Source organism: Octopus sinensis, linkage group LG3 (assembly GCF_006345805.1).
Source record: "Octopus sinensis linkage group LG3, ASM634580v1, whole genome shotgun sequence".
NCBI lineage: Eukaryota > Metazoa > Mollusca > Cephalopoda > Octopoda > Octopodidae > Octopus > Octopus sinensis.
This window is the reverse complement of record NC_042999.1, coordinates 108,855,246-108,873,961: the sequence shown is the minus strand read 5'-3', so window position 1 is coordinate 108,873,961 and position 18,716 is coordinate 108,855,246. Positions and strand designations below refer to the sequence as shown.

Genomic DNA, 18,716 nt, shown 5'->3' with positions numbered 1-18,716 from the left:
AAATACACACACACACACACATGCATCACCATCTCATCAAGCATGCTCAGACAGCATACACATGCATATATATATGACAGGCTCTTTTGGTTTCCATCAGCCAAATCCACTCACAATGCTTTACTCAGCTAGGGCTATTGTAGAAAGCATTTGCCCAAGGCATTGCACAGTGGAACTGAACACTAAATCATAATTGGAAAGTGAAATTCTTAGCCCAGAGAGCCATGTCTATAAACTTTTAATGTAAAAGTAATAGGTGAAATAAGTAGACATCTATTTAAATGAATTTTAAAGCATATCATTCCAAGTTAAGTTTGAAAGATATTGATTTTAGCATATCAAACTGATGAAATACTTTTCTATATTTAATCTTTGAAAATTCACTTGAATACAATGTAAATCAATGTGGCATTGATATTTTTGACTATTCATAAATACAGATTAATTAATTTCTCTTAATAATGGTGTCTGTTATCAAATGTTAGTCTCCTGAAATTCTAATTAAAATTCATATTTGTAACTTTCACATTATACATTCTTTAGCTAGTTTTCATATTTGAGGATGATGTAAGACTGTAGATGACTAAGTTTATTTGTTATTGAATTTTGTTCCCATTGAAAAAAAAATTACAGTAATGAATTAAGAAATAATTTGTAGTACCCATAACTTTCAAGTAGTTGAAAATTCTATTCCACAGATGGAGTAGAGTAACATGCATAAGAGATAAACAACAGCCTTGGTTCGATTATAAACAGTGATAGATGGAGACAATACCAAGAACCTGTTTTGCTTTACTACAATGAACAGATGAAGTATTTTAAATGCAAGGTGTGTTAATACAAATTAAGGTGTTATTGGAGAGACATGCATTTTTGGTAAAGAAAAATGTATTTCTATGATCTATGTGTACAAGGGATTGCTGAATGGGACTAGAAAGCCTGTCTCCAGAGGAACCAGCTGCTGAGATAAATGTTAGTATAGTTACTACCATAATAAAGGTTATCATGGCAAGGGAAGCTTTTTGGGACAGTTATTAAGATGCAGAAAGTACCAAGTTGAGTTTATATACTTCTAGTGTTAGAAAGACTTATATGGTGGATAAGCTGGAAATTAAAGAAAAAGAACAACTGGATTGATTGTTTCACCTAGGCAGGAACTAATGAAGACATTAATTAATGAGGTTATGGAATGGGGTGGAAGTAATGCTGTCTTAAGACATGAAAACACTTGGCAATTGTCCAGGGGCCCAGTTGTCATCAATGTATGTACTTTGCCTTGCTGTCAATAAATATATGTTATAAGGCCCAGTACAGTGATTTACCCACGGGCTTAAAATGCTGCTAAGACAGCTCTAGGTAGAGGAAGTTCAAGGTGTTGTTGCTTCAGTTTCTAACAGTTTCTGTTGCTGTGGAAAAGGCATATAGAATGCAATGTAGTAAAATATAAGCAACTACTACAAGACTTTCAGTGGTTAAGAATTGTTTGTTACAAGTTCACTGTCAATTTATATGCTGAGCTTTAGTTTAAACATTTTGAAAATTGATATCAGCTGTAGTTACATAAGTGTGAACATAGAATGAGGAGAATCATTTTAATCATTTTTCCATGCTTGGGTAGGACAGAATTTGTTGAGGCAGATGTTCTATGGCTGGATGCCCATCCTATTGCCAATTCTCACCTGTTTCCAAATAAGGCAATATTTCCCAATAGCTATACATGTAGTGTGATAGTGACACTTGTCTACAACCATCACATGATATCAAAACAAGAAGATACCAACACATACACACACACACACATGATGAGTTTCTTTCAGTTTCAGCCTACCAAATCCACCCACAAGGCTTTGGTATGTTTAGCTAAAAAGTGTAAGAGTGTAGAAGTAGATTCAAAGGAAGATGTGACATTGGGCCCCACATAGAGGATAACACAAGATTAAAGATATATATTATATTGCAAAACTATCCAGGACATAGCAGTATAGAAGAACTGATGTCAGAACACTAATTACGACAGTGCTATTCTTCCAACTACTACCCACTGAAGAGTCAAACAGGAGTAAGACTTGCTCATCATCTAACAAGACAGTCATGTACCAACAGCCAGTAGCAACCTCACAACCACCATACAGTCATAATACCCCTGATAATTTATGCATGAATATATTAATTTGAGTATATGCAGCATATACCACTTTTCACAAATGAACTGAAATTTAATCAAATTAACCAAAGGTTTCTGTGAAGCTGTTCAAAAGGAAAAAGAAGTTATTATGAAACCCTTACTTGTTATCTCTGCGGGCCCGGGCACGAGCATAATAGCCTTCAAAGGATTTCGGACGAATTTCAAGAACCTTAGTGGCAAGTTCAATTGCAGCAATATAATCCTAGAAACAGAGGAGCAAGAGAATAAATTATGGTCATATTAATGTAGCATTCTTTATATTTTCTATATAAATATGTGAGACAAACATTTTCACCATAAAATTTGTTCCTGGTATATAGTTTATAGTTTTTTTGGTTTTTTTTGCTGTCAGAAGTGGAAAAAGAAAGCATTTACAAATTTGTTTTAACACTGATTTTGATGTCACAAACCACCTTTTATAGAGGAGTAATTCTTAATTTATTCACTAAATATTTTCATTATTCAGTTTCCATAAAATTAATTTAGAAATTGCAGAACTATAGCTTTGAAACTAATCTCATCAATTCTAATCACCACTCTTTATTGAATTATCAGATGGGATTTTGGTTAATGTTTATCTAGGAAGGTAAACAAGTTTATAGCTTAGAGAGGGGGAGAGAGAGACACATGTAAATATATTTGTGTGAATGTAATTTGTTTTATTTGTTGAGTTTTGTGGAGGACAATAACCCATGACTCTTACAGGCCCTCCAAGACTGGTGAGATTGATGTTAACATTCTATTTAAATTGATGCAGGTCAACACTGTGGGAAAGACATGAGTGAGGAGGATATTTCAGAATGATGAAGGACTGGGTTAATATAAGGAAAGGGTAGTTAGATACAACAAAGGTGTCCAGAGACAAATTGAATGTGGATGTAGAAATGATGGAGGTTTTAGACCAACCAGTTCCAAAGAGCACAGGTCAATATAGTAGGCATAGAGGAGACAGCTTGTCTGTAAGCCAGAGGCTGGAGTGTATCCATTAGTGAGGGAATGCCAAACAGTTGAATGGTTCTTCTCTAGATGCAATCCAGGATGTCAGTGTGTGCAGCAGCAGCACTATTGCAGATGTGGGAAAAATATTTCATTGTGGACCTCATCTGAGCCTTGTAGAATGCCAGCACCTAAGGGCTGTAGCGGGTGAGTACTGTATTCTGATGTAGACATGGAGTTGAGAAGGTATTCCACTCAACGTCCTCAACAGCAGGGCAAATTGTAGGTATTACTGTAATTTTTGTGCTATGATAATAATAACAAATATTTTTGTAGTTTGTTCAGACATTATCAAGCCTTTTTTAACAATCAAATTGTATAGCCAGTATGTTTTATCTACTTTTAATAGGGTTTGATTCCATTTTCAGTATGTGAAGTATTTACTGTACATGCAATCAGGTGGTGTTTATCAAAGATGAGGCCTATAAAAAAAAAGCATTTTGAATGAAACCCTGTCTAAAACTTATTATATTGATAAACTCTATACAAGTTTGTAGTGGGGCATAGCATTGTTTGACAAAATAAACTCACCTGTAATTTTCTTTTACATTTGGACAGATTCAATAACAAGCTAATGCGTAGGTCATAGAAAGTACGAGCATCATCACCAAATCCATCTTTAGGAAACTTTCTCAAGGCATATTGAAAACGTTGAGCAGCTTCTTTGACACGATTTTTCTAGAAAGAAAATAAATAAAAAATTTGTTTTTTAGCACTGACATCAACTTGCACTAAAAATAAATTTACATTACTTTATTCTTGCATTACATCATTTGATTTATTGCTATTATAGCTAAAGAGCATTTAAATCAATTTTTGAAATACGTGGTAATTCCAGTGACAGATTCTAAACAATTCTATAAAGATTATGCTCAGACTATTGCAATGTGATCCATACAATAAAACACAACATATCAGATTAAGAATAGTATTCTCCAACAGTATGGATGTATAATGTATCTGAAGTATTGAATCTGAATTGCATTGTGTTTTTGGATACATTTTCTGGACAACTGCTAAAAGAATTGTTCAGTTTTCTAAATTAAAAAATTTTAAAGTCAATTCTCTTATTTTATCATCATCATCATCATTATCATTATTTAACCTCTGCTTTCCATGCTGGCATGGGTTGGACGGTTTGACTGAGGGCTGGCAAGTCAGAAGGCTGTACGAGGCGCTGATCCAATCTGGTAGAGTTTCTACAGCTGGATGCACTTCCTAACGCCAACCACTCTGAGAGTGTACTGGGTGCTTTTTACATGCCAGTGGCACGAGTGCCAGTCAGATGGTACTGGCATCGACCACGCTTGAATGGTGCTTTTTACATGCCACCGGCATGGGAGCTAGTCAGGCAGCACTGGCAACAACCATGTTTGAATGGTGCTTTTTACATTCCACTGGAATGGGACTGGTAAGCCAGCACTGGCATTACGTTCAAATGGTGTCTTTTATGTGCCACCAGCACAGGAGCCAGTTAGGCGGAACTACCAACGATCAAGCTCGAATGGTGCTTTTAATATGCTACCAGCATGGGGCCAGTCAGGTGGCACTGACATTGACATTTTATGTGCCACTGGCACAGGTGCCAATCAGGTGGTACTGTCATCAGCCAAGACAATTTTGCAAACAATAATAATTATCACTTTGTAGTTATATTTCTACATACCTTATAAAGAATATTTCCATCATCCATAAGTTTCTTGAGCAATACTAGCATAACTGATGGTTTTCCAACAGCCATAGTCCAAGTTGCTGGGCCTAAAAGTAATCAAATATTACATTTACATTTGTTTAAATAGATCAAAATGAAACTGATTTTATTTCAACCAAATATTCTTTAACTATAAAATAATGTTTTCAGAATAACATTTTATTTGATGGCTGAGGTAGCACATATATGAAGAGGCTAATATTCTTTTATTTTTTTTAGTTGTTTCAGCCATTTGTTTGTGGCCATGCTGGAGCACCACCTTAAGTGGGTTTAGCCAAAGAAATACCGGACTTATTCGTTGTAAGCCTAGTACTTATTCTATCAATCTCTTTTGCTGAACTGCTAAGTTACGGGGATGTAAACACACCAATCCCAGTTGTCAAGTGGGAATGAGGTGGGGAGACACAAAGGCACACGTACATATATATATATATAACAAGCTTCCTTTGGTTTCCATCTACCAAATTCCCTCACAAAGCTTTGGATAGTCTGAGGCTATAGTAGAAGACACTTGCATAAGGTGCCACATAGTTGGACTGAACCCAGGACCATGTGGTTGGGAAGCAAGCTTCTTACCAATCAACCACAGTGGATGTATGTAACATACTTTCAGACTAATAACATGAATAAGACTAAGTAATAGTCAACTCACAGAAAGAAGGCTTTAAAGTTGAAATATTTTATATTGTAAATTGTGAACAATAATATTGTTAGTTACAGCTTTCCAACTAACAAATACTTTCTACTATAGGCACAAGGCCTGAAATTTTGGGGGAGGGGACCAGTTGATTAGATCAACCCCAGTACTCAACAGGTACTTAATTTATTGACCCCGAAAGGATAAAAGGCAAAGTATAAGTTGAACGATATAAGTTATATATATAAACTTAGGTCTTGGCCATGGTCTAACTTAATAACATCACATGAGGCAGTTTTTTAAGTTACATTTCAGGACATCAAAGCCCACTCTTATGTTAATATGTATATTAAAAATACACATATACATAACAGATTTTTATTTTTCTGTACAGTGTGGCAGAGTTTTCGGTATACAAACTTTTAAATACAAACACTAAAGAAATTATTCACATAAACTTTGTTCTCAGACATAACATTTCATTACACTTTGCACATAAACTACAATACAGTTACTTATTGTCTCTCTCTCTCTTAATAAAACAATTTTGTCTGAAACATTGATACATTTAAGTTTTTGAGAAATTTAAAACTCTGGTAATACAACTCACTTAGCTTCGCTCCTTTCTTCAGAAAACACATTATAACATCAATGTTTTTGCAAGCAATTGCTCTATCCAGTGGCCTCATATTGTTGCTATCGACATGCTCAATATTAGCTCCTTGGTCAATTAAATACTGAACCTGAAATAATAAATATTTTTGTTATTTTTGTTAGTTAAGTACCAACAAGAGCATTGAAAATAAATTATGATAAATAGGAAGAGCTATGGAAAGGAGAATGCTGAATATTAACAAAATGGATAAGTGGAGAAACAACAGAATAAGAGTGGTAACAGGTTTAACACATTACCTGGAAAATAAAAATTCTAAAATGATCTTTTGCAGGACATGAGTTTAGAAGAAAGGATAATAGATGAAATAACTTATTGACAGAGTGGACAGAAAATAGAAGGTGAAGACTATGCAGAAGTTGGAATGAAAACTTTGTTAAATGTTTTGGCCCCCAAATATGTGTGAAGAAAACATCAGACAGTGGTTGGTGGAGGGATCATGCAGAGGTCTTTGTCCAACAGTGGATTGGACATGTGCATGATGGTTATTTAAAAATTAAGTCTGAAAGAAAGAAGGCAATACACACACACACACACAATGAATAAAGCAAAAACAAGAAAAATTCAACAAGAGGAACAAGTTATCACAAAGGTGTTATTAGTTTCACGTTTGTAGAGAAAGGGGAAAAGGATTTTCAACATTAGAGTCCTTCAGCAGAAAAATGAAAAGAAGAAGGGTGGTGGAAAGGAGGGAAGAAGAAGAAAAAATGGTTAGGAGCCAGGTGAGGATGTGGTTCTATGGGGAGAATTAAAAAGAGAGGAAGCGGTGGGAGTTGTATGTGAGAATATCTGAGTAAGGAGATGGGAACAAAGGGAGATGCATGAGTACTGTGAGTTACAGGTAGTTAACAGGGGGGTGAGTGGAGTTGCATGGGATGTGAATGGGATAAAGGTGAGAGGAAGGCACATAATTTTACAAACTAAAATTTACACATTGAATCGCGGCTGCTTTCATATCAAGTAACTTTAAAAACTGTATCAATGTATTTAAAAAAAATTAAAAAATAACCAATTTCCTGTTTCTGTGAATAGCTCTTAGCTTATAATATAAAACAGAATTATTCATGAAAATAACTGCTAATCTAGTCAATAACATAATTTTAATGCAACAGCATTATTAATATAATGGTGTTTTATTGGAATATACATGTATTGATTAGCTAACATTTAAAGTATAATTTATTATTTATATAAGCACCTTCATGGGATAGTTTGTTACATAATGAGATAGCAGCACTGATAATGATCAAATATTATACATAGTGATTTGATCTAGTTTCACAAATTCAGATTTCACAACTTTGTTGCAGTTCTATTATTTAAAGCTAGAGTAAAGTTACATGTAATACTTGATGTTAGCACCATATTTCTGCCACTAAGTTGTCACCAATATTGTGGTGCAATTGGTTTTAATCTTTCTAGTTTTATGTTTAAATCAGCCAGATCTGGTTTCTCACACCTACACTACAATGCCTTTCTAAAAATAAACACCTACACCATCAAAATTTTGAAGGTACTAGATAATGTATGATTAATTTGAAACAATGTGAATAAATAGACATTACATTTGACATTAATCCGAATTGTAAAGGGTTAAGATATGTTTTATTTTTTACTTGTTTCAGTCACTGGGTTATGGCTGTGTTGAGGCACAATCTTAAAGGGTTTTAGACAAGCAAATCGTTCCCATACTTTTGCTGAAAACACTAAGTTATGGGGGTGTGAACAAATCAATACCAATTATCAAATAGTGTGGTGAGGAACAAGCACGAGCACAAACATATATAGACAGAAATATATCCATACATATATATACATATGTATATATTGCGCCTGTCTTATGACGGGTCTCCATACAATTTCTGTAGATCAAATTTACTCAGAAGGCAATGATTTGCTTGGGGCTAAAGAAGAAGACACTTGCCAGAGGTGTTACACAGTAGGACTGAACTTGAAACCAAGTCATTGCAAAGGTAGCTTGTTAACTATACAAGCCATACTTGCACCTGTGTATAATGAAATCATAGAATTGTACTTGGAAAATTTTCAAAACTGAGTTTATTTTGTAAAATTAGTGGATGAAAGTGACCCCAGTATATGACTAGTGTTTATTTTACTGGCCTCTGAAGATGAAAGACATGAACTGGAAACATAAAAGGATGTAATCAAACATCGAAAGACATATTGCTCAGAGCTCTAGTGATTCTACCATTCATCATCACCTTTAAATACCTAATAAGTATATGAGCTTTCATAGGAATCTTTATGTCATTGCTGGACCTGTCAAAATAACAGCCAAATTTCCTTAAAATCATATGTTGCTGTACAAAACAGAAAATGTATACCATATTTTCTGAAATACAATTTGAAATTTTCAGAGCCAAAGGTAGATCAATGTACACACCATACAACTTTGGAGGAATAAAAATTCCATGTGAAATTCAGCAAGGTTTGGTAAGATAGTGATGTTTGAATATTTACACTATATACCAGTGGTTCCCAATCTTTTGACAACCAAAGACCATTTTTATTTAAATGAGTTTTCCCACAGACCTCAGGCAATTGAAAAGTCTGTCAGTTTAACATGTGCATGGAACCGCAGTACTACCTTTGTGGACCATGAGGGGTCCATGGACCACAGGCTGGGAACCACTGCTATATCCTGTGATGACTTATAAGTCTGAAAATACAGTACTTATATATCCTTAAAAGGCAGGGTGGTCATGATTAGTTTGCCATTCATCTTAATTTCTACTCGATTAGACTGACTATGGGTTAAACAAAAACAACCTATCAAATCTAAAGCCCGTTGAATCTTTTGTAAATGTTATCATTACCTCATTTGGCAGCACAGATGTTATCAAGAATTATACACAGAATATAGAAAGAATTATGGTAACACTGAATGACAACTTACGATTTGAGGCTCTCCGTAGAATGATGCCAGATGTAAAGGTGTTTGCCCATTTTTGTCAACATGATGTAAATCAGAACCTCTACTCAAAAGAATCTGTACAATCTGCAGATGACCATGTAAACAAGCTAAACTTAGTGCAGTCATTTCATCCTTGTCAACTTCAGTTTGACTGGCTTCTGTACTCACATAAAAAATAAAAAGAGAAAAAGATAGAAAAGATAAAGTAAGATATAAATCTGGAACACATGTGTGATAAAAATTTAAGAAATAAAAACAATTTACTTTTAAACAGTTTTATTGGCAACAATGTAAGACACCGAATTCATTTCTTCTGATTGGAATTAAATACAGCAGAATTTAAACAAGAAGGTATAACAAAAGTATAATTGTATGGTAAGAAGTTTGCTTCACAATCCCATGATTCCAGGTTCAGTCCCACTGTTGACATCTTGAGAAAATGCTTTCCACTATAGCTCCAGGTTGACTAAAATCTTGAGAGTGGATTTGGCATACAGAAACAGTGGGTGCTGAAAAGTTCCTCTCTTTAAGGGTGCTGCGAAAGGCCAGGTTGAAGGCTTAACCTTCCAAGTTCTTTAACAGAACTTGGAAAAACTAAAGGACTGCTGCAATAAGTGTGTAAATTTGAGAGAGGGGAATATGTTGAATAAAATCATAATTAACTGATCCTCCTGTATTTTCTCTTACTCAAAGCCAGAAACGTTTCAGCACTCACTCGTATGTGTGTGTGTGCGTGCATGTGTATGTATGTATATATATATGTGTGTGTGTGTGTATATATGTATGTGTGTATGTATATATATATATATATATATATATGTATGTGTGCGTGTGTGTATATATATATAGGGTGGATAGATAGATAGACTGACAGACGAGTTTCTTTCAAACCTGGAAATAAATTGTGAAGGGAACTATACAGCTATGTTATAACAAATTTTTAGTTTACCTGCTGAGAGAAGCATTTCTAATATGTTAATATGTCCTTCAGCGGCAGCCAGCATCAAGGGAGTATGACCATTTTTATCTGGTTGTTCTATGGAAGCTCCAGCTTGGAATAGAATTTCAGCAACTTCACATTTATTTGCTTTCACAGCACAAAGCAGAGGACTATAGGATTTGGTATTAGCCAGATGGACATTGGCTTCTTGCTTGATTAAATAACGAACAACTTCTTCACGGCCATGAAGACAAGCTGCAGTTAGCGCTTTAAATCATAAACAGAAAATATTTGTAATGTAAAGAGATAGTAGTGATTATAAACATGAATTTAAGACACATTTCTTAAAAGTCAGATCAACATAAAAAAAAAATACTTTAGCCACAGAATTTAAAAAAGAACAAAAATTAGAAAATTCTCTTCACATATTTTAAAATTATAATAGTATATTCAGAACAAGATAAATTAAATGCTTGAAAATATATTATACTATAAATAAAGAAAATTTTGTATTTTAGAAAATTTTCTAAAATAAAATCTTGTAAGACAATATAACTTTGTAACATACTGATTTTTATATTATGTCAGAAAAAAAAATATTAGAAAAAAAGTTGCACTTAAAATTTTAATAAAATAAGAGTTTAATGTCTTGCAGTGTTTTACTGTTTCATCCAATATTGTGTCTAGGGATATTAGATGAATATTATATTACAAATTCATTGCAAAATATTGTTATCCACTGAAAAGAATGCCAAATATTATGCCTTCTGAATTCAATGGTCTAATTGTCATTAGAAAAAATCAAGATGCTTAAATATTGGATTTACAATCTCTGGCCAAAAAGGGCATTATGAATTCACTTGCAAACTTAATATGATCTTCGGTCTAGTGGTTATTGACATTTAGTTGAATCATGATTATATGAGTCAAATTCCTAAGCCAGGAATCTTACAATATCCCTGAAAGTTCTTGTGTATGTAGAAACACAATTTAGGTTTAGTTGATTTATTTGATATGACAATTTGTGAAAATATTATCAGTTGTTACAAGTTTTCATTGAGCCAGTCATTGGTTCACTGCATTTATGATAGCAAGAGTAACAACGAAGGATCTGTAACTCAGTTAACTTCATTTTATATTGTTTTTAATATATAATGGAAGTTATAAACATACAAATATACAATAAAGTTTGCACAGTTTTTGATTACCAAATTTCAATCATAAAGTATTTGTCAGCCTAAGGGTATGATATAAAGCACTTATCAAGTTCACAAGGTTCTGTGCAGTGGGATTGAACTCAGGACCATGTGGTTGCAAAGCAGTGAACTTCATAACTGCACAGCCATGCCTGCATACACAGATGAAGGGAAGCCAAAAAAAGTTAATACAACTACTTATGTTACTTGAAAGGTTAATTAAACAACTGCAGTAGATATTTTTCTTTTAATTCCACTTAAGGAATAATATTTTAAAGATGTGTTGACTGTGATGATAAAATGTATTTTAAGAGTTTTTAAATTGTTTTATGTCTGCTTTCAGGGATATTCCATTTTAAACTTTATTATGGGGGTGAGAAAAAAAATGGCCTATAGTTATGAGTGAATCCATATAATTACCATATATCTGTACATTGAGTAAAGTCAATATTTATGTATATAACATTATCTTACTAACCTGTTTCTCCAATTAAAGTATCAACTGCATCTATACTGAAAGCTTCATTACTTCTCCCAACAGCATGTACTACTAAATAATCACAGATCTGCAAATATAACAATAAGTATATCTTTTTAATGAAATATATTTCTCTTTCACACCATCACATTTAATATCCAACAAATTGAAAATTAATTTTTTTTTAAATATTAATTTCAAAATTTCATTAACATTTATTTAAATCACTAAATATTCAAGTACTTTTATTCCAACCTCTCTTTTTGATGTTTTTTCTTTTAAAGTTTGATGTTTTAATTAATTGCAAATACTGTTAGTTAATATTTATATTCTTGTTCTATATTTTCTTCAAATCTTTTCTACTCTGGTCACCATCTACTTCTTGCTTCACATGATATTGTTTCACCTTTTACCAGAATATTTCTAGTTCTATTTCCACAATATGTCCAAACAACTTTGTTCTACTTCATCTTATGCTGCCATCTGTTGTTATATCAATTTTCCTTTTTCACTAAGTTTTCATATTATATTCCATCTCAAGTCATCATAAATACAACATATACTAAATATACATATTTGTGCAATATTTTAGTCATTTTATTACACTAAATTATATGTATAATGTTGCAATATTCATTTCTATATTTTCTCATATATTGGCTAATATATACTTATAATAATTCTGTCATTGATGAAACAAGGCCCAAAGGTTGATATGGTTATCTGGTAACACACAGCCATAAAACATTGGCTGTTGTTGATTCATGAGGTTGGACAAGTATGGATTAAACAAATTTGACAGCTGATTATTACCTCACTCTACTGGTTTGAATTTGCATTGGCATCATTTACACTTTTCTGAAACATCATAATAACTAAGCTAACAAGAGTGCCTCTGTATGGTTGTTCTGCTTTGTAGAAAAAAGCCTTTCAGCAAAATCCTTTCTAAAATCCAGCCATTCGAAAAAAAAAAAAAAGACATACTGAATAATGTAGCCATAAGCACACAGTGTCTATGAAAAAGCATATTCACAGCTAAAATACTTCTTATTACACATTAGCCTTATTAGGCTTCTCCTAGGGCTAAAGAGAAACAGCAGGAACATCATAATTCAAAAAACAATCTACCATGTTACTGTATAGATATATATTTCAAGCTAAATTCCCAATCAGTTATTGGTAATTGGTTGTTTAATTTTTTTCTGTTTTGAATTTATAGATTGAAATATAAAAGAACACTTACATGTTTGTGCCCCATTGCAGCAGCAGCAACAAATGCCTGTTGCATGGCTTCAATCTTTTGTTGTTGACTTGATGCGCTTGACCAATCACATTGTAAGAGGAAAGCTAATGACTCGAGGTGTCCATGCATGGCTGCATGGACGGCTGGACATTGTCCACATTTATCTGTATGACTTAACTGAAAAGAGAAATTAATCAAAATATAACAATTGATATACAAAAGAAAATATCAATTTTATGAGAAATATTACATTTTCATCAAGACAAAACCAGTTCTCAAGTTGCAGGAACTTTCAGTAAAGTAAGCTTTGGTGCCACTATTTTAATCTTATTGTGACCACACTCCTAATGAAATGCAATGCTTTTGTGTTTCAATTAATTTTGAAAATACTTAAGAATTTGTATGTCTTTAGTAAGATGATTAATTTTACAATAGTTTTTATATTAATTTGGTATTTGGAATATAACTAAACAAAATATTCTTATATAAAACCATGACAAAAGGGTCTAATTTAAATATGAACAGTTTAAACATGCAGATTTATATATATATATATATAAACAAGAGGGTAGTCTCAAGTAGATTAGTATCAAAAGTATTAGCAAGAAAAGGGGTCAATATTGAGAGTATTTTACCAAGAAGTATTCAGTTTATTTTGTCTTCTGTATGTATATATTTTTACACTGTTTCTAAATATATTTTCATTTATATTTTTGTTTCTCTATTTAGGAAATTCCAGATGCATCATAAAGGCCTCTCTAATACTCTGTACCAGGGAAAATGCTAGGGAATGCTGTTAGTTTGGATCAGTTTTATATAAGGAAGCACAGGTTGTTTTGAAAAGATTATAAATACTTTAACTGGTTGCAGTAAAGTCTAGTAAAGAAAAATTTTTGAAGAGACATTGAGCACAGATAAATTAGTATCAAATTCAGTAAATTCAAAAACGATTCAAGAAATTAATCTTACTCCATCTGTCATATGTTAGATAAAATGAAAGAAGTTATTATAATTTATATATATATATATACATATATTTCCTTTTATCATGCTGTCAGAAGCTGAAATAGAATTTGAGATCATTGCAAAGATATTTTGTTGTTTTGAATGATGTCTGTTGAAATATGAAGATAATTACTTACATTTGCTTTTTTCGAACACAATAATTTAATAACATCCAGATGTCCATTAGCAGCTGCGTGACATAAGGCAGTCATCCCATCTTCACATACAGCATCCACATAGGCTGAAAATTCTAACAATGATGACACCATTTCAAGGAAGCCTTCTCGTGCACTCACACACAATATTGGGGCTTGATTGAGAAAGTTACTCTTGGCATTGGGATTAGCTCCAGCTAATATAAGTAAGCGGCTAACCTAAATAAAGGATAAAAAAAAAAAAAATGAACCAAAGTTTTCTTTTCCCAATATAAAAAAGAAACAGACAGGTAAAAACAAATATTAAATATTCTCTTATTAAAACATTTTAACTATAATGGTTTAAAATTTGATTTTGGTAAACATTACCAACTGCGACCCACAATCATAAAATTCACCTGCATTCTAACAATTCTAGCTGTAATAAGCTAGTAAGTTTCTTGAAGACATACCAGTAAACTCACCAATCACCAGTTTATCATATCTCCCTTCTGTCTTTAGTATAGTGACACAACTATTCACAAATATTTTGTATCACTCTTCACATTCTTTACTACAGAAATTTCCTAAAATTCCTTTACTTGATGACATTGTTGTTTCGTCCCAGATCAGCTTGGATCAAATAGATCAACAAGACTATCATGTCTTATTTTACTCCAGCAAAATGTTTCTTTTATAAGATTGTAGAGAGTTGTAGGACAAAGATGTTTTCAACTGCATGTTTAATTTCTTTATATTCTATCTATAAGTATAAAGAATTAAATGTAATAATGGGTTCAAATTTTTGCACAAGGCCATGGTAAGCCAATTATATCTACCTTAGTGTTCAACTGATACTTATCTTATTGACCCCAAAAGGAGAAAGCAAAGTCAGCCTTGGAGGAATTTGAACCCAGTTCTGATTTACATCATGATGACAAAAATGGGCAAACACCTTTACATCTAGCATCATTCTATGACAAGCATCAAATACAAAATACCAGTGAGTATTTTGCCAAGCATGCTAATGATTCTGCCAGCCTTAGTAAATGTAATAATAAAATTATATTGACATTATTTAAAAAAAATCATTTTTATGTTAAAATAATGTTAATTACCTTAACATTTGGGGAGAAAAGATTCCGTTGAGTGACTAAAGCAGCATTGAGGTTGTCAGAGCAAAGGCACATCCAATAGGCAAGAAAAACTCGCGATGAAAACTGTGACTGGCGACACAGGTTTTTATATATGTTGGCTTTCAGGATGTGATGACCAAGTTCCAGGGACTTTTCAGGATCTTGATTGCTACAAATTCTTGACAAGCGAAATGCCATCAAGCTGTGACCATACCTTAAATATTGAACAAAAAGAATTCTTGTTGGTTAACTTTTTATTAATTGATGTCAACTGACATCAATATACATTGTTTAAATGTAATTTGTTCAATGTCAATTAATATCAATATACAGTGTTAAAATATTAGTAAATTTTTGAGAATACAAAAATGAAAAATGGAAGAAGATAGGAATGGCTAATGATAGTTAAAAAGAAGAAAATTTGTTATTATAAACATGTTTATTACTTACACTGTATTTAAAATTAAAAAAAATTTTTTTAGCCAGGAGGGACAGCAGTGATGATGCTCTTTCATAGGGCCTCTAAGAGGAATGGGAGAGTGGGAATAAGATAACCTCATATCAGAGACCTTCCAGAATACTTGCAACATAGTAGATTCTACTAAAGGTACTAAAGGTGCCATGTGGTGGTGTTAGACTGGTTGATGGATTAAATCAATTTACTAAGTAAGATACAGAGTAATTTCAATTCAGAACTCAAAGAGCCAAAAGAAACACTGCAAGGCATCTGATCTGATTCTCTTACAATTTTACCATTTCACTGATACTTTTCTGGGTTTTTTTTTTTTTGAACTCAGAGAATAAACAGTAAAGTTAATCTTGGTGGACTTTGAACTCAGAGTGCTGTGTATCAGGACAAATACCACAAGGCATTCTACCCAGCATTTTAACAACTTTAAATGGTTGATGCCAAAATCAAAAAAGATATTTCAGTTAGGATTACAGTTTTATATAAAAAAAACAAAGATATTAAATTTTAAAAAGACAATTTAATTATTGTGCCCTATTCTTTAAAAATAGATATTAAATAATCTTCTTTTTTTTTTCTAAATAAAAAGCAAAAATATTTGAAATGATTGGCTGTATTGTACGTTTACCACTACCATCATCTTCAAACTCCTCATCCTCCTTATCATCATCATCATTTCTGTGCTTGCATGGGTCAGACAGAAATTATTGAGGCAGATTTTCTATGGCTGGATACTCTTTCTGTTGCCAAGACTCACCTGTTTCTAGGCAAGGTAATAATTTCTCATAGCTAGACATATTTTTCATGGAAGACTTGAAATGAACAAGCTTGGTTGTATAATGATGATGCTCATTTATAAACATCAAATGATGTTTAGACAACGGCACACACACATACACATGTGATAAGATTCTTCCAACTTCTGTCTACCAAATTCACTTGCTTAAGGTGCTACGCAGTTGGACTGAACCCAAGACCACAAGAGTAGAAATCAAGTTTCTTAATACGGTGTCTACATACAAAATATATTGCATGTTTCTGTTACTGAGATGATGCTGATTATTAAGTAAGCATCAATTAAGTTATTATCTCATTGTTCATGCTACTATATAAAATATATTTTGCTGATATAATTTTCAAACGATGTCAGGCAACTTGCAAAGACAGCTTAAAAGTGAAAAGTTATGGTTCCAGAAGATCAGATGTGATGAACACTGGAAAACTCTGATTAGAGGGAAAAATAGATAAAGTCCCATCAAGTAAGGAAAGGTAGAAAATCTAGAGTGGCAGAGCATTGGAAATATATCTCTGTGAGAGAAGATTTTTATTAAATAATAAAAAAGAAGTGTAACAAAGAAAAACCAAAGGGGGATTATATATCACTAAATACACAATCATTAATTGAAATACTACTGAATGTAGTTGAATTTATAGAAATGAATTTACAAACCTGTAAAAAGAAAAATGTCTGTACATGTATGTGTGTGTGTGTGTGTGTGTGTGTGGTGTGTGTGTGTGTGTGTGTATGTGTGTGTGTGTGTGTGTGTGTGTTATATTAAAATATGACATTGAAAATGTTTCATATTTCTTCAGTCCTTTATTTTTAGTTGGGAACAATAATGTTTTTGAATTTGTTAGTCTATTAATGATTTGAAACTTTCACAGTGCCATTCTCATCATAATGTGATGGTATTAAAAGAGGAATAAGTGAAAGATTTAATACGAAAGACCAGACTTGAATTAATAGTGTTTTTAATATAACCTATTTGAAAGAAAAATTGTTCCCAATATACACATAAGACATCAGAAGAAGGAGAATAGAATAAAGGTCAATACAAGAACAATTATGCATCTCACAAACCAGGAGAATCTGAGTCTAAGTAAGGCCCCCACTGATCCCTTTCTCTCTTTCACCCCTATCTATCTGTGTGTGTATGTGTGTGAAAAACATCAGAGATGCTTTGCCCCATGTAGAAACTGCAGGAGCTACTCAGAGGTTTTGCAAGCTTTTCTAAATTCATGGCAATGCTGGAAACCCTTCTGTATCATTAGCAGGCACCTCGGGATCACAAGTGTTTTATCCCTTAGCCTGTATATTTCACCTGAGTGGGGCAGCAAGGACTGAGCTAGTCGTCATCAATGGAAAGGTCTTTTATCAACCATAGCTATTTTGAGATAGTTTCAGGTGCTATGCCTACTTCCTTGATAGCTTTCTTCAACTGTCTGGGTTTCAGACAACTGCCTTGATATCATGTGATAGTTGAAATGAGTGTCACTGTCATACAAACAGTACCATTCATTTCCAATATACTGCTAAAATATGTTTGGTTATGGGCAAATATTACCTTACTTGGAAACAAGTGAGGGTTGGCAACAGAAAGGGCATCCTGCTGTAGAAAAGCTGCTATAATAAACTCTGACTGATGCAAACGTAGAAAATTTGACATTAGGATGATGATGATGATGATATACATACACACACCCATATAAGTATGTAAGTGTACACACACAACATAATTAAAGTTAAATTGCATGACAAAAAAAAAACAGTATTTAGAATTTCGTGTGTATTCTTATACATCCAAAGGAGAAGTGTGAGGACCCATATAATAGAAAGGGTTTCATTTGCTTGGATATTTCAGTTAGATAAGTCCCAGAGGACACATAGAAAGCATATATAGACACACACATACATATCTGATGAGCCAGAGAATTGCTTTATCATGGTTTTTACAACTTGATACACTTCCTAATGCCAACTACTTTACAGATTGTACTGGGTGATTTTTCTGTGGCATCAGCACTAGTGAGGTTACCAAATAGCTTGCAAGACAAGACTCTTAGAGTGGCGATACAGAAATGAGGGTGGTGGCTTTCTGCTAGGAGCTGGGTAGACAAGAACAGGTGTTTTGGTGTAGAGGAGATACATGACTACTCCAGCAGGAAAGGATGGCAGAGATGAGGTGTCAGGGCATACA

The 18,716-nt window shown here is 33.1% G+C and overlaps 1 protein-coding gene across 9 annotated transcripts in view; it reads right to left on the bottom strand.

Moving 5' to 3' along the window:
- LOC115209141 (protein TANC2) overlaps positions 1-18,716 on the bottom strand; it is a 1,073,170-nt gene that overhangs the window by 5,674 nt on the left and 1,048,780 nt on the right. For 8 of the 9 annotated variants that reach the window (XM_036501213.1, XM_029777300.2, XM_036501212.1 and 5 more), the window contains 10 exons: positions 15,252-15,483; positions 14,137-14,373; positions 12,995-13,171; positions 11,752-11,839; positions 10,087-10,344; positions 9,120-9,295; positions 6,140-6,272; positions 4,848-4,939; positions 3,713-3,859; positions 2,287-2,387 (listed from right to left, as the gene is read on the bottom strand). In XM_036501213.1, the coding sequence (XP_036357106.1) occupies positions 2,287-2,387; positions 3,713-3,859; positions 4,848-4,939; positions 6,140-6,272; positions 9,120-9,295; positions 10,087-10,344; positions 11,752-11,839; positions 12,995-13,171; positions 14,137-14,373; positions 15,252-15,483 (1,641 nt within the window). Of the gene's footprint in view, positions 1-2,282; positions 2,388-3,712; positions 3,860-4,847; positions 4,940-6,139; positions 6,273-9,119; positions 9,296-10,086; positions 10,345-11,751; positions 11,840-12,994; positions 13,172-14,136; positions 14,374-15,251; positions 15,484-18,716 lie in introns of those variants that run through there. The other variant, XM_036501211.1, reaches the window with a different exon arrangement.